The 14,744-nt window shown below is 37.7% G+C and overlaps 1 protein-coding gene across 2 annotated transcripts in view; it reads left to right on the plus strand.

Moving 5' to 3' along the window:
• The window catches only part of LOC137136450 (leucine-rich repeat transmembrane neuronal protein 4), a 46,404-nt gene extending 32,239 nt beyond the window's left edge, over nucleotides 1-14,165 (plus strand). Inside the window, exon 3 of one of the 2 annotated variants that reach the window (XM_067521817.1) lies at nucleotides 10,957-14,165. In XM_067521817.1, the coding sequence (XP_067377918.1) occupies nucleotides 10,957-11,172 (216 nt within the window). In that variant the 3' untranslated portion in view covers nucleotides 11,173-14,165. The remainder of the gene's footprint in view (nucleotides 1-10,956) is intronic. The other variant, XM_067521818.1, reaches the window with a different exon arrangement.
• The last annotated feature ends 579 nt before the right edge of the window (nucleotides 14,166-14,744 follow it).

Consider the following 14,744-nt stretch of genomic DNA (forward strand, 5'->3'; position numbering starts at 1 on the left):
CACACAAACAGGTAGAAAGAAGATCTGATATTTATTTTGTTGTAGTTTATTGACATAAACTCTTTGAGCAATCAACTGTTTCCTGGTAAATATGTTGGTTCTTAACTAATCATATGGTGAAAGATCATATCTAGAGCAGGAAAATAACGTGTGTGTTTGTTTGTCTGTGTGTGTTTGTGTGTATGCACGTGTGCTTCTATCTGCTTTCTGGTCAGTATACTTAAAGATTTAATATCCGAGTGGAAACTGAAGGGGATATTAACATAATGACAGAGCACATAAAACACACGCACGCACACACACACATACACACACAGTCTTCCACAGCATTAAGAGTTAGACATACAGCCCATTCTTTAGAGTTATCACCATGGAAACTGGACAAGAGTGAAAAGTCTCTGCTATGGTGAATGGAGCACGACAGCATCCCAGGTCCTACACTGTGGCATTTATGTGAGATGGTTTATAACAGTAGATAAACTTTATCTGTCATCTGAAATGCAAAGTGTATTTCAGTGTATTGTTGGGGGCTGCTTTAGCCACGGTAGCATCACTGTATTAATGCAGTTCAATGTGAGTCATGAGAAAAAGTTAGTCATTTATCATATACAAATGTGACAGTGATATTTCTCAGCTACATTATTCAGTAATACATCAGTAGCCAAAGTTCTCTTGTTGCCTCCATTCTGAGCCTACCGAGGCTGCATGGCAGGATTAAAGGTATTACCTACATTATTTCATGCCTCAAAAAGACGCATTTTTTACTATAGGCTATGCTTAAAGTACCAGCAACCCTATTACTCAAGTAACCATTACCTGACAAAGAAGTAGTCTAATTATGCCACTTGCCTGTTGGATGATACTTTATGGACAGTGAAAGTTTAATTTCACATGCTAAGAATTACTTCATATCTTTGAACTATTACAATGCTCTGCAAACAGATGACCTTACAAACTAGAAGGCATTAATAATGGTTTATATTTTTATATTAACTATAGAGAAAATAATTACTAGAATATTAGCTTTATTGTGTCTGTCAGTTCGTGCTTTTTGGGTTTTGACTCACATATATGGCAGATCAGATACAAATAAGTTTTTGTCATGCATTTGAAGCAGTTTTCACTTGCCAGAAAGTCAGTTAATGGAGGTTTTTGCTAGTTTGTGAACACAGTGTTGATTATCAGTACATTTAGCATGTCATAGTTTGTCATGGTGGCTCCTATCTACTTGTAATTCAGTTACACCAGTATTTTCGCAGTTTTCAATTTTGTGACTCTTGTAACGTAGTCAACAAGTGCTGGACCCAAATCCAACTCATCTGAAATTCTTTAACAATTAACAAATCTTCAAATGCAGAAATTTATTCACAGCTCTCATTTACTAAATATAGGAATGGAAGAGTAATGTAATTGAGGAACAGTTTGCACATGACTAATTACCTGCCTTATGTGCAATTCAGATATTTGTCAAGAGTTTTCCTTAATTAGCAAACAGCTTGACTGCTTTATGTTGCTGTTTTTCACTGATGATTGCTGCAGAGACTATATAGCCGAGTGGAAGGAATCACTGGAAAAATGAAAAAGCCAAGGGAAGCTCCTAAAGCTGAGTCTAGGTTTATGCCAACCCACTTTTTAATCCTAAGCCCCAACCCCTAATTTATTCCTATTTAAAATCGAACTTGTAATCCCTAAATTAACCCCTGGCCCAAACACTCACTTATCCTTTTCCTGTACCTTTTAGTTATGGGTGCACTCTGCAGGCTTGTTACTAACAAATACTATCACCTAATTGGACTATCTGTCTAAGATGTGAGCAAATTACCATATCTCTGATGTCCTGGAGTACATCCATATCAGCATATTAATACAGGTTTAGGATGTTTCAAATAAGCAGCCTCCAACTGTAGAAACTGTGTGTAGAAACTATCAAACAAAATATTGCCTTTACTTTTCTAAACCACTTTTTAAAAGTCATTCATAGAATCGACGAGCATTGAATTTGGACCCAGGCTGTCTTTTTTTTTTTTTACCATACCTATTAAACACACCTTTGTCACCCCAGTACTATTTTTGAACTTATTAAATTATGTGTGGTTTGCAACATTAGCTCAGTATCTCATCTGGACAAAGCAGGGCTGATAAACTCCAGAGATCCATTAGAGAATGAAATTGCTTTGCTGTGGTGCACTGAATTCCCTTAAATCCTTCTTTTAGTATAACAGACAATTTATGTCTTGACAACCCTCTTTTCTTTGTGTGAGCCTAAATATCCTACCTATAAACTGCCTATAATTACAGCTCTCTCCTTCTTTTTAAACAACCTTGTTGCTTTCCTTAATAAAGAAAGAAAAAACATTCATTAGGACTGTATACCTATGTCTGTCTTCTATCCAAAGCATGGTCAATGGGCTCCATCCCTGTGTGATCCTAAATAGAAATGAGCTGAAAAAAGCTCAGAACCAAATATTGACATATTATCACCTTTTAAGTGGATGTGGGTAATTATTTGGAGTTGTGTTTCTGACCACCTGGCAAATGTTAAGTATTCGATAATACTCACTTCACTGGGTTTTTAAAGCTGCCTGCTGTGACCTTAAGTTATGTCATGGGAGCTTTGAGACTGAATAAAAATAAACAAATAATTTGTGAGCCTAAATAATAATTTGAAAGATGTTGAAAAGCTTAATGGAGCTGATTGAAACTACAGAGTCCACTCACAATTATCTATGGGTTCATTATGAAGAGTAACCCCTTTACATTCAAGTAGTTATGTTATCCATTGCTAATACAAAAATATTAATTATAGCAGCTGAAAGTTTATTTTTGCTGGCTGTAAGAAGTCCACTGCTGTCTTTTAAATCATCAACGAGAGTTTGTCCAGTCTGGTTGCTCTACATTCTTAGCCAAAACAATGTTTTGGAAAGTCCAGGGCTATATTTTTACATCTCACCCATGAAACCAGAGTTACTTTGTCCATGTTGAGGATGAATTGAATGTCACATGTTGTATAGCTTGTGCATATCAGTGCAGAATATGACATACTACCAGGCTGGATTACTTTATGTCTCCAGCCAAATAAAAAAAAGCCCACGTCTGTACTGTTACAGTAGATTTAATTCTCGAGTCATTATTGCAGTTGCATCCAGAACAGCTATGACAAGGTCTCAGTACAGTGCACGCTAATGTGTACAGGCATTGTTTAGTGCTGCCTTAATGTGAGTGAGTTGTACAGTAAATTACATGAATAAACTATAAATAAATATGAAAGAATATGACACAACTGTTTGATACCATCTCAGTTGGAAATAAACAATTGTGACCTCATAAGTGACATATTTGGTTTTTTTTTCGGGATTGAGACTTTTAATGGCTGTTTTGACAAGCAGCATCAGTGCAAATCGTGTGGGTATGTGTACACTCAGAAAATGTGAGTGGGTGTGTAAGGAGAAAGAAAAAACAGTCAGAGAGAGACAATGAACCAAACCCTGTAGAACATCTCTTCTGACTGTATGGTTCCCAATGAATGTGGATTAATCTATGCATCTTTATTTCTTGGCTTCCATATTCAGGTACTAGGTATATCTACATACATCAGAAAAGACACAGTAGTGACTCATAAATGGTCCATCCAGTAAATAACAGTAAATCTCAGCATCCATTGCCAACATTGATAAGCAGAAAATGGGATGAGCAGCATTAGGAGAAGATAAATCCCCACATCTGAAGGATTATGGTTATTTTGACAAATGTGAAATTCTTTTCAAATAGAAATGTAATTACATGGTGAATATTAAAGTCAGCAAAAGATGATCTTTCTGGAATTCTAGCACGTACGGTGTTACGATGTTGAACTCTCAGTTGCCCTGAAGATGGATGTCAATTTTCCTCTTTCCTGCATGCTGATAAAACCTTCAGGGTAAATGCTAATGGTCTGCTGTCTATAATATGCAATATGATTTATTAAAGATTATGTTTTATTGTACAAGAGCAAAGTCATTTTAGATTTTAATGCACATTTGATCACATTTATTGTAATAAACACACACAATATCTTTCTACAGGATTTCTCCTACAGTATGCTCTGTCCAATTATTTTTACTGATCACTTGTTACCAGCTTCATGACCGCGTCACCCACCCTGAAATCGTTTTTCAATTTATCCATGCTAGCACCAATCAGGGATAGGCGATCTTGTGGCCATTAGCATGCCATTCAGCATCCATGGGTGTGTAGCCTAATAGACAGTGATGATAATAGAGGCCTGTCTGTGCTCCCCCGCCCCAGCGTTGACCACCAAGTGAATTATCCAGCTGACAGAGAGCATCAGCACAGCTCGGAGGATGTTGTTAATATGCCAATGAGAGCTCATGCCTCCCATGCCAGTCTGGGGCATGCTGGCATGGTGCAGCTGCCTGTCACCTAATTGGGAATCATTTAGCTGCAGCTTGACCTACATTTAGAGCAGAGCAAAGGGGGACCACCTATGTGAATGTTTTTATTAGCAATCTAAAGCTAATAGCTTGGGAATTAGAATTAATTGGTGTGTGCTGTGTCACAAGAGTTTATACCATTGTCCTCTTCTACATCTGCAGTAAAGTGCAGTAGAGTGGGTCAGTGAAGTGCTTCATTGAAGATCTGCACCTATTGTTATAAAACCCAGAATTTGCCAGAGAGGTACTTCTATGTAACACTGAAAGTTTCTGATATTAGCATGCTGCAGAGTCAGACCTCCTCTTCTAAATATATTTTTAAAGAATATTTTGACATTTTGGGAAATGCATTAAAGCTTTTTAAGTTTTTACTGACAGCTCATCTGGTAAACATGGAGTTCAAGCCAGCAAACTTAGCACTTAACAAAAGAAAGAGTTGCCCTGACTCTGTTGGGAAGTGGCAGAACTGCCTGTGAGCACCTTTTACCTTTTCCAAAAAATTAAGCTCCACAGCAAAAGTAGCTAATTAAAACGTTTTCCAGCTAGTTTGTGTAGCTTCCCTAAGGTGCTACTCAGTGATAACTGCTTTTGGTTGAGGCTCTTGAAGACGTTTTGCCTTTCTTATGAATGACTTCTTCAGTTCTGACTTTCAGATGAGAGACAAAACAGTTTCAAGAACCTCAACCAAATCCAGAGAATCTCCCCAAATTTACGTCAATCAACCACAACTATGAAACCACTGATAGGAAGCAGGAAAATGACCAAGCACATGGATTTGAGCACCATTGACAAGGGTCAGATTGTGATGGTACATGACTGGATCAGAGGATCTTGAAAACAGCAGTTTGTGTGGGCTGGTGTTCAATACATGTTCACAGTGATCCATGAAAGGACAAGGACAAGGACTACTGTAGCACACACTGTGCATAGCAGTTCACTGTGTATGGGATTGTCCACGACTGATAGTGGCCTTGTCATTTACTGATATGTTGTACGTATACAACAATTTTGCAAGCTTCATATTCAGCTGCTGGTAATTGTGTCACTCTTTTTATCTAACTCTCACTAAAAAAGACAAAACTCCAAACATATAAACACATTCAAATTTTCTCTTTACCGTTCTTTGTGCTAAGCTATGAAACTTTTCTCATCTAACCCCTTACAAAAGAGTACTATAAATATATGTCAAACTATAATAAAAGTGCATTTTTGCATTAATCTCTGAGTAGTCAGATCTGCTGCACTTTTTAATTAAGAAGTCAGAATATGTAGAACGTTGCCTGGACCTGGATATTCTGGAAAATGTTAACCTTATAAAAAAAAATAAAAAATGATGATGTGTGTACTACACAGAAAAGTTTATACCACACTGCAGTCTTGCGTAAATGGTCACTAGTGAATAATTTGTCATATTGCCTGAGGTGACGATTTCTGTGCTTATGTTTTGCTGAGAGCCGACTAGAAAGTGTAAAAAGCCACACACTCACTTCTCTGGTGAATTCTTTCCCTGCATCACACTTCTATACCTATTTCCAACCTACTTTTGCTCCATTTTCCCCTAAGTTTTTGTTCATTGTATTTGATCATTTTTGTGTAGTTTAACAGTCACATGTCCTTTGTATCACTATTTTGTTTTATCAACACCCAAACAAAACTGAAATGAAAGAAAATAAAATGTGTCATTGTTTTTACTAATAGCTGTTGCCACTTGAAACCCCTGAACAATTGCGAGACAAATTGAGAAGATAATTTAACACTTTAGACCCCAGAGGTTTTCACTGATAAACAATGCGTCGGTGGAGCTGAAAGGAAGATAAAATTGAAATTGTATATTAACCTCAAGTATAGACGTATTCCACTGGATATAACCTTTAGTAAATCACAGTTTCTGAAACAGAGGAGTGCTTTGCACAGGTAACATATTTAGCACATAACACTCAATTTATTCCCTTTCTTTAATTTGCTTCAGGGTAAATAGGTTGAGCTATAGTTTAAACAGTTAACATAAAGTGAAGACAAGATCAGGCTGATGCCAGATGCCCACTTTATTACCTTGGCCAATAGCCAGCAACTCACTGAAAAACGTCTCACACTGTCAAGAGGAAACAAGGCTATTCTTAGATAGCTATTGTAATCAAGAGACTTGAATTTATTGTATATTTATCCACTCATGTAGCACACATCAAAACTGGAAGGGACTTCCTGAGCTATTAAAGTTGAGAAAAGATGGTGTTCGTGCCCCAGGCAAAATCCGATTGTATGCAGCGTTGGGCCCTAAGTAGCTCGGCTGGCTGCTGTCCAGGCAATGCTAGCCAATGACTCACCTCTCTAAGAGCTCCGACTATAACAGCTAGCATTTTCCCAATATTACTGATTAAACCTGAATGCTCACTCTGCTTGGTTGGCCAAAAAGGCTTTTATTCTTTTCTCATGTGTTAAGACAGCTGGGTTTACTGCTTTAGAAATGCTGCTATTTTAACGTTTCATGAGTAACAGGGGAAAATGTCTGTGCACAGTGTGAATGGGATCTGGTTTAAACTGCATTTCACCCTTTTGTTGATCTGTGACGTACTATCAAAACATAAAACAACATTTATCGCATTATAATGACTCCGAACTGCATGAAGACTTCATCACACTTATGAAGAGAGCTGACATTAAGTTAATTGACTTTGTTTTGACATTTTGTGTTATAGTCATTAGTGGATGCTTTTATCCAGAGAGACTGACAATGAGTCAGAAAAGCTGCCTGATTTCTTTCACTGAACCAGTGCAGGAGAAACAGACATAATAATCGGATGGCTAATTGAAAGACATTAGGAATTTAATTAAAAATGTCACCTTGAACTGGACAGCAATTTTTGTAGATCCGTTTCCTACTGCAAATATGTGTAATTACAAAATGGCAGGACTTTGTTTTTAACTGCAGCATTTTAAAGCAGTAATACTCATCCATTGGTCTTTTTTGTAACATGTCAAATATCTCAACAACTGTCAGGTAGATGAAATATGTCTCCATACAATTAAAGTGTAGTTGTTAAATATGTTTATGTAGGGATTGCAATTGCATTATGTTTTCTATTAATATAATGAGGATATGTTGTTAACTGACTTTAGGTCCCTAATTACATTTATTTATTTTTTGCTAAAATCTGATCTTGCAGTACAACAGTTCGTGTGATTACATCGTTACTAAATGTTTTTATGGCTATATTTAGGCACCCACATTACTGATTATTGTAACTACCTGGTATAGAAGAGAACAACCTTGACTATATAGGTGACGTTTTCTTTTACTTTGTCTAAGCCTAAACCACACGCGGGACCCTGGAGTTGGACTTGTATTACAGTTCTGTGCTTTGTATGTCTGCTTTTCAACCCAACCACATCCATCTAACTAGAGCTACGCATACATCTTTTAAAAGCATGCAGCTCAATGTGCTAATTTTTTTGTTGAACAATAAATAACTGAACTAAAGAACACGAAGGTTGTGTGTCCTAAACGTGAGAGGCAAAGGCTTTGGTCACATTATTTCCATACCTCCACTCTGGTCCCTCAGCCTACCTCTCCACCATTGTTCATTGAGTGTGTGTGGTGCATTTAAGGACCATACAGAGGGTAGATCAGATTTGAAGAAGCTCTAAGCCATAAATGGTTTATATAAAACACAGAAGCTTCTAATACTCCCACTATCTACCAGCAGAATTAATGCCATCAGCCTCAGCTTTGTAGTTAGTACAAATTAGGGAGTGTTATTCTAGTATGCCAACACAGTACACTAGGATGGTGATGAACATGGTAAACATTAAATTCACTAAACACCACCATGTTAGCACAGGCATCTGGCATGAAGCACCACTGTGCCTACTGTACATGTAAGTAAAGTGTACTGGTAAATGCAGTGTCAGTAGGGCACAGGCTGTAATAAATTCAAAAAACACGACAGCATCCTCTGGTCTCAATGAAAAAATACTGGATTGAGCCTTACGAAAAAATTAAAAGTCCTCATGAAATAGAAAACATAGTTGGTCCACATGAATGCAAACTTTGAAACTTTGAACTACAGACTAAGAGTGCACTTTATGTAAGCTACAGTAGGCTACAGACAGTTCAAGCAAAGCGGTGAAAAAAGGCTGCATCTGACTAAAACGTTTGAGGAGGAGGCAGCAAACAACAGAAAAAGGTTGTGATACACTGGGTTGTTTTTTAACACACTTTAACAACAACTTGCTGGGGGGATAGTACAGTATGTGCGTGTTTGTGTGTAATTCTATATGTGTATGTGCTTTTTGGCTGCAAGTTCCTCAACAAGATTTTAAATGCTTTGAAATCAATGTGATATGAACAGAAAAAAACTTATTGTTTGAGATGTCACAGTGTTACAGCAATCAGTCCATGGAAAGAGATGTCCCCACATGGTGCAACACACTGTACCTCCTGGGTGGGCAGAAAAAATGCATTTGACATTGGCAAAACTTGGAACCTCTGCTGCTTTATTGGTATATGTTGTGGTTAATGTGTATGACAGTACAACACTCCTTACAGTAGGTAAGGAGTAAATAGTAAATGGAAACATTCATGCATTTGTGGAAGACTGAAAATAATGATAAAAAATGAGGAGCTACTTGTGTCATGTTTAATCAGTCAACACAATGATGGTAAGCAGAACAAACTGTGGGTTTGAAGCACAGCAGAAATAACCAGACATGACAAACAAGCAGTCACTCTCAAAGCTTTGCCTTGCAGTTTTCAACTATTTCAATTTCCCTTTTGGCTCTTCTTTCGCTTCTTCTTCTTATAACTTTAAATACCCAAACATGCTATTTTGGTCCAAGAGGTCATCAGAAGCTTTCTATTTAATGTTTTTTTATTGACTATTTATATGGATTATAGTGAAAAGATAAATATCATAATAACACTATACCTTTCCAAAAACATGTTTATTTATTCACAATTTACAGATCTGTAGCAATCTGTAGAGCTTAGCAGTTATAGGCAAAAAAAAAAAAACCCTTATTATCTCACAAACTGCCGCTCAGTTTATTTCATTGTACCTTTGGATTTCAGCCGGGATAAGCTGGCAGTGTAGAAGTTAAACGGAGGAGGCAAGAAATGTTAACAGGACAAAGGTTGCAAGTGCTTTGCCAACTACTGCTGTACACAGAAAGAGAACTATTAGTTTAACCAGCCAACCAACCACATTTATATTGACTTCACCACTTACATGTTTGACTTTTTCTACTGCAGTAAGTGTAGCCTTTCCCCCCCTTGAGAATTTGTACACAGAACTCCCAGCTTCAGATCCACCACCCCCCACCCTCCCTTATCTCATTTTGCATTCCGAGCATTGTTGTTCATGAATTTGTTATTAAGTCCTCTGAAGTACTGTTCAAAGTTCAGCTGTCGAATTAGACAATAGAGTGTTTTCAACTAATCTTCCTATTAAAGTGGAGAACAACCGGTGATGGATATTTTCTGAAAAGGAAAACGCAACGTCTTGAAAGCTGCGATTTTGAATCTGAATGGTGACAGCAATAAAAAAACTTGACCTAGACAGATAAAGAGAAACCTTATCTAAAACCCATTTTTGAATGAAATCAGCTTTAAGTAAATCCCTTTGAAATCCCATAAACTAACCCAAGACAACATATTTTCCAAATGATGTTCTGTCTGCAACTCTTATTACAGTCATCTGTGATTGTTTTTCAGAGGCAGTTCTCAATCGATTGTGGTTAGTTTAAAAAAGTACTGCTGGTACAAATACTAAATTAAATAATTAACATACTAAAGTAATTCTGTTAAATACGTTGCACATCAGTAGTAAAAGAACATACTATATGTGATGATTATTAATTGGAATTTTAATAATAAGACTGTTAAAGCGGGTGCAGAAATACAGAGCATACTCTATATAGAGCTTTATTATCAAAGCTGAGAGACTTTACTACTTTTGATTGTTGCATGTGTTTATTCTTATGATCTGATACATGTGAATGTTTCTGGAGTCTGGTTAATATGTCTGCTTTGTTTGTTTGAAAATCCATGAGTGTTTACGTATTTAGTGTGAAAGCATCAATCAACATTAAGATATTAATATCAATATCACACAGGCCCCGATGCAGCTTTATTCCATTTAATTGACATAATTCAGACAACACTGGCATGTAAAACCAAGAGTGGTCTTTGAATTAGCAAAGTGCTTGTAATGTAATAAGCACTCTCTTCTAAATGGAGCTTTGACTCCATTTAAAAGAGGGCAGAAAATATGTGCACACTCTTTATTAAGGCTTTCATCTTGCATATAAATCACTTCACTGAAAGTGGGTGTTTAAAAAACCACAGATTTGAGGTCTTGGGGCGTGCACTGCAGGACTGGCCAAGGCTGCATGAAGTAAATTAAGCCAATTCCAAACATTCTAAGAGGAGATAAAATGTAAGAAACGGAGGCTGTTTTGGCTAATTTAAAAAGGCTTATGTGTGGTTCTCTTTTTCCCTCCTCTGTCTTATTCTGCTCTCTCTGTCTAGATACCGAGGCAGCTGAATGCTCTGACGTTGTACAGGTGTGAGCAGTCGGTTCTGGATTACTGTCATGCCCACCTGTCGCTGCACCTCAACGTGGGTATGGAGTCCCCAACTCAGGCGCTGGGTCAGAGGCCAGACAGGTACCACCCAGCCCTAATGGCTCCTCTCCCCTCTGAGCCTGTGCTGCCATGCCCCCAGACCCACTTCCTCCATCAGTGAGCTGTGCACACTGTAAGGCTCCACGTCCAAACTGCTGTATGTCTGCTGCACAGAATCAGTGGACAACTCAAATGAAACACAAGGCTGTGTGAGAGGGAACTGGGACTGGTAAAGAAGCAAAGGAGAGAATTAATCTACTGCAGAACATCATGGACCCAGAGTAATGAAAATGAAAATATTTCTCTGTGAAAATAAAGGGGTGCAGCGGTATTGATTAGTGAGCTTCTGACCTACCTGACACTTGTGTCCTCAATTACCAAGGAGGCTGAACAGCAGCATGACTTTCCACGTTCTGCTCTGCCTCTTGAGGTGCATTAAGGCTAATAATTTAATGATTTGTTAATCTTATTAAACATATTTCCTCAACTTCTCCTAATCTGAGCACCCCTCGGCTGCGTCAGGTAAAGTAATCAAATGCAAAATGCTATAAACAGAGCAGGGAAACAGCTTGATAAGCAATTGAGTAGCAGAACAAATGAAAGATCAGCCAAGCTAAAAGGTTTTCTGCCGTTTTTTTCTGATCACGCTGTCAATCAGAGGTTCCTCTCTCTCAAGTCCCTGTAGCGTTTTTCATCTCCAGAAATGAGCCACTCAGATAAAATTATACAAGATGACAGAAACAAGCAAGTAAATAACGGACAGTAATTGTCATATAAAATGTACAGCCTACACATCTTGCCGGCAGTAAGTATAATTTACATGGTGACTTTTGATTTCCTTAATGATTTCTGATGTTGATCACATTACGATTAATTTAATTGAGCTGAGGAATAAACAGATGAAAAATAAACACCAAGCGCAGATCTAGGTGCATTGGGACCTTCAGATATTTACTTTTCATCACCCATTTAAAGCACTCGTAGGAGATGGTTTCATTTTTTTCGTCAACAAGTTACCTGACTGTGCACTCATATATCTACATGTGTGTGCTCTTTATGAGATGTAACGTTATAATATATGGTAAATAAACTGTGGTAAATGACCAGTAACAGCATCATTCATCATGAGCAGTGGTATCGACTCCAACAACTGTCTGAAGGTAGACAGTTGTGTAGGAGGACAACACTTATTAATATTAATAATAACGGGTTTTGCCTTCAAGACCCTGATGGTAAATTTCACATGCTTTTTTTCTCCTCCTGTGACTGTGTGTGACGGTTATCACGTAATACAGTATACTCGGCTAATGGACTTTTATGTTGCTTCTGGGAAAGGAAAACCTGATTAAGGTGCTGGATAATAATAGACAGCAGCTTCATGTTAAAAGCTAAATGTGACAAAATTGAAACCTTGGTCAGCTTGTAATTGACCGATCGCTAAACCAGTCCCCTGAGCAGCAATTGTCCAATCATAGTTTAACTGTGTTGAAATGATGTGCATAGAGCTGGAGTGACAGAATTGTCTGGGGCAGGATTGTGTTTTTTATTTAGACTTTCCGCTCTAGTAACCGCAGCCAAACTCGTTACCAGAAATGATGATATGTTCAGCACACAGCCTCCTTATCTGGCAATCTGTTTCTCTTGTAACATTATGATTGAAACATACACAAACAATAAGGCATACATTTATGTATGGCTTATCAAGGTAAGCTAAGCAGAAAAAAACAGTGTTAAGTTAAAGCTACATTATGTAACTCCTTTCAAATATTTTTAAGTAGCGATGTGCTCCATAACTTAGTAACTTTATACAGTATGTAAAAGGTTCTGTCAGAACCTGTTGCTACACAGACTCACAGAACGACACTCGCAGCGATGCAGAGGATGTGACACATCAAGCCAACATCAGAGAATTAGTGGCGACGAAGACCAACTGTTGCAAAGCCTCACTTGACCTTTGACCTGGGCCAACCAGTGGCATTTGAACACACAGAAAACACTACAGCCATGAGCCAACTACAATGTACATTCTGCGCCTGCGGAGGACATGGGAACTATAAACAGAGCTGCATGAACACAGATTATGTGACGGTTACTTTACAATATAGGTGATAAGAAGTTGTTATAGCATTTGATAAGCTGAATAGCCAATCACAATAATTTCTTTCATCGTCACGACCAATGCTGATTCAACACACTGAATTGGTTGACAAGCCATCAAAAGGGGTGAGGAAAATGCAACGGACGCTCTCTGATAACCTGTTGGTAGTCGACAGCTGTGTCACAGCCGTAAGGTTTTTGAATAAGGCTTGATGTTCTGACCAATCACAGGAGGCCTAACCCTGAGATTCCAAGTCCCATGCTACACTTACTTGATTTGCAAACCCTGCTTATAGTAGTGGTCTAATAAAATGTAAGATCACATGTAAGAACTTCATACACTACTTAGTAGCAAATTACTAGTATCCCCACAGCTCTGACTGACAAGCAGGATCATACAGGACAAGAACAATGTTTTTTCTTTATTTTTGCATCTTTGTTATTGATTATCAGTTGGTGTTAATATTTTACCCAGGCTTCAGCCTCAGGGTTTTAGCATAATGTAATTTAGGCCACATAACCATCCAAGCCATTCTTAGGATAAAGCAAATTTTTATAGAAATGTGTAAAGTAAAAATATCACAGTAACCAAGGGGGACAGGGTTTAGCTAGCGCTCAGTTGTAGCATATTTATTTTTTAATATTGATATTATTATAAAACATAATGCTTTTGAACATGTGGCATAAGAAATTAAATTCTCGTAAGAAAACTATGTATTAATTAGCTATTTGCTTTGTATGTTTTTATGTAAATGTTATTTTCATTGTATTTCCTTGTTATTTTTTTTTGGGGGGGGGACAAAATATGTCCAGGGATGTACGATAGTGTGTCATATCTCACCATCATTATCAAAACTGTGTTCATCTCTGGTCAAGCATAAGCTGTAATTTGAACATTTTAAAGCTGATTGTATAATATCAGGTCAACTGAGATCACAATCCCAAATGGATGATGCATAGATTGTGTACAACTGCAGACTGGTACTGTATGTCAGACTTTTAAGACTCCTCAATAACACACAGTTTTTTAAATGCTCCGCCTGGTTTTCATTTCTAAAAAGAAAAAAAGGGCAGCGCAGAAGATATATTTGCTTATGACAACACCTTCTGACACATGACAGATTCACGCTGCTGGAGGATTTACTGCTCTGCAGCTGCACACACCAAACAGTTTAACGACACTGATAAATTGCATATACGTCACTCACTTCAAGTGTTCAGAAGAGTGTTGGGGAGAGATTCAACAAAGGAAAGAGCACCAGATGCAATACAATAGCATTCAGACGTTTGTCTTCATATGCATTTACACTAAAAGGCTGATGACTCATGAAACACCAATCGATCACAACTTCTGGAGCGGTTCTGTCTCTCAGCTTTACACAGAAACTAGGAAAATGATTATCATCCACAGCACGTCTTAAATGTACTGTATGACTCATAGAAACACACAACAGATGAGCAAGACATTTTTATTGTGGAGTTTGCCTAAATCGGGAGCCTTGATCGATGATATTGCAGGTCAAAAGACGATTTGGGGATGCGGTAAAACTTTTCTAATCAAGAAAGGTTGTCATCCAAAGGCTTGAAATGATTCAG

The sequence above is a fragment of the Channa argus genome, chromosome 11 (assembly GCF_033026475.1).
Source record: "Channa argus isolate prfri chromosome 11, Channa argus male v1.0, whole genome shotgun sequence".
Lineage (NCBI taxonomy): Eukaryota > Metazoa > Chordata > Actinopteri > Anabantiformes > Channidae > Channa > Channa argus.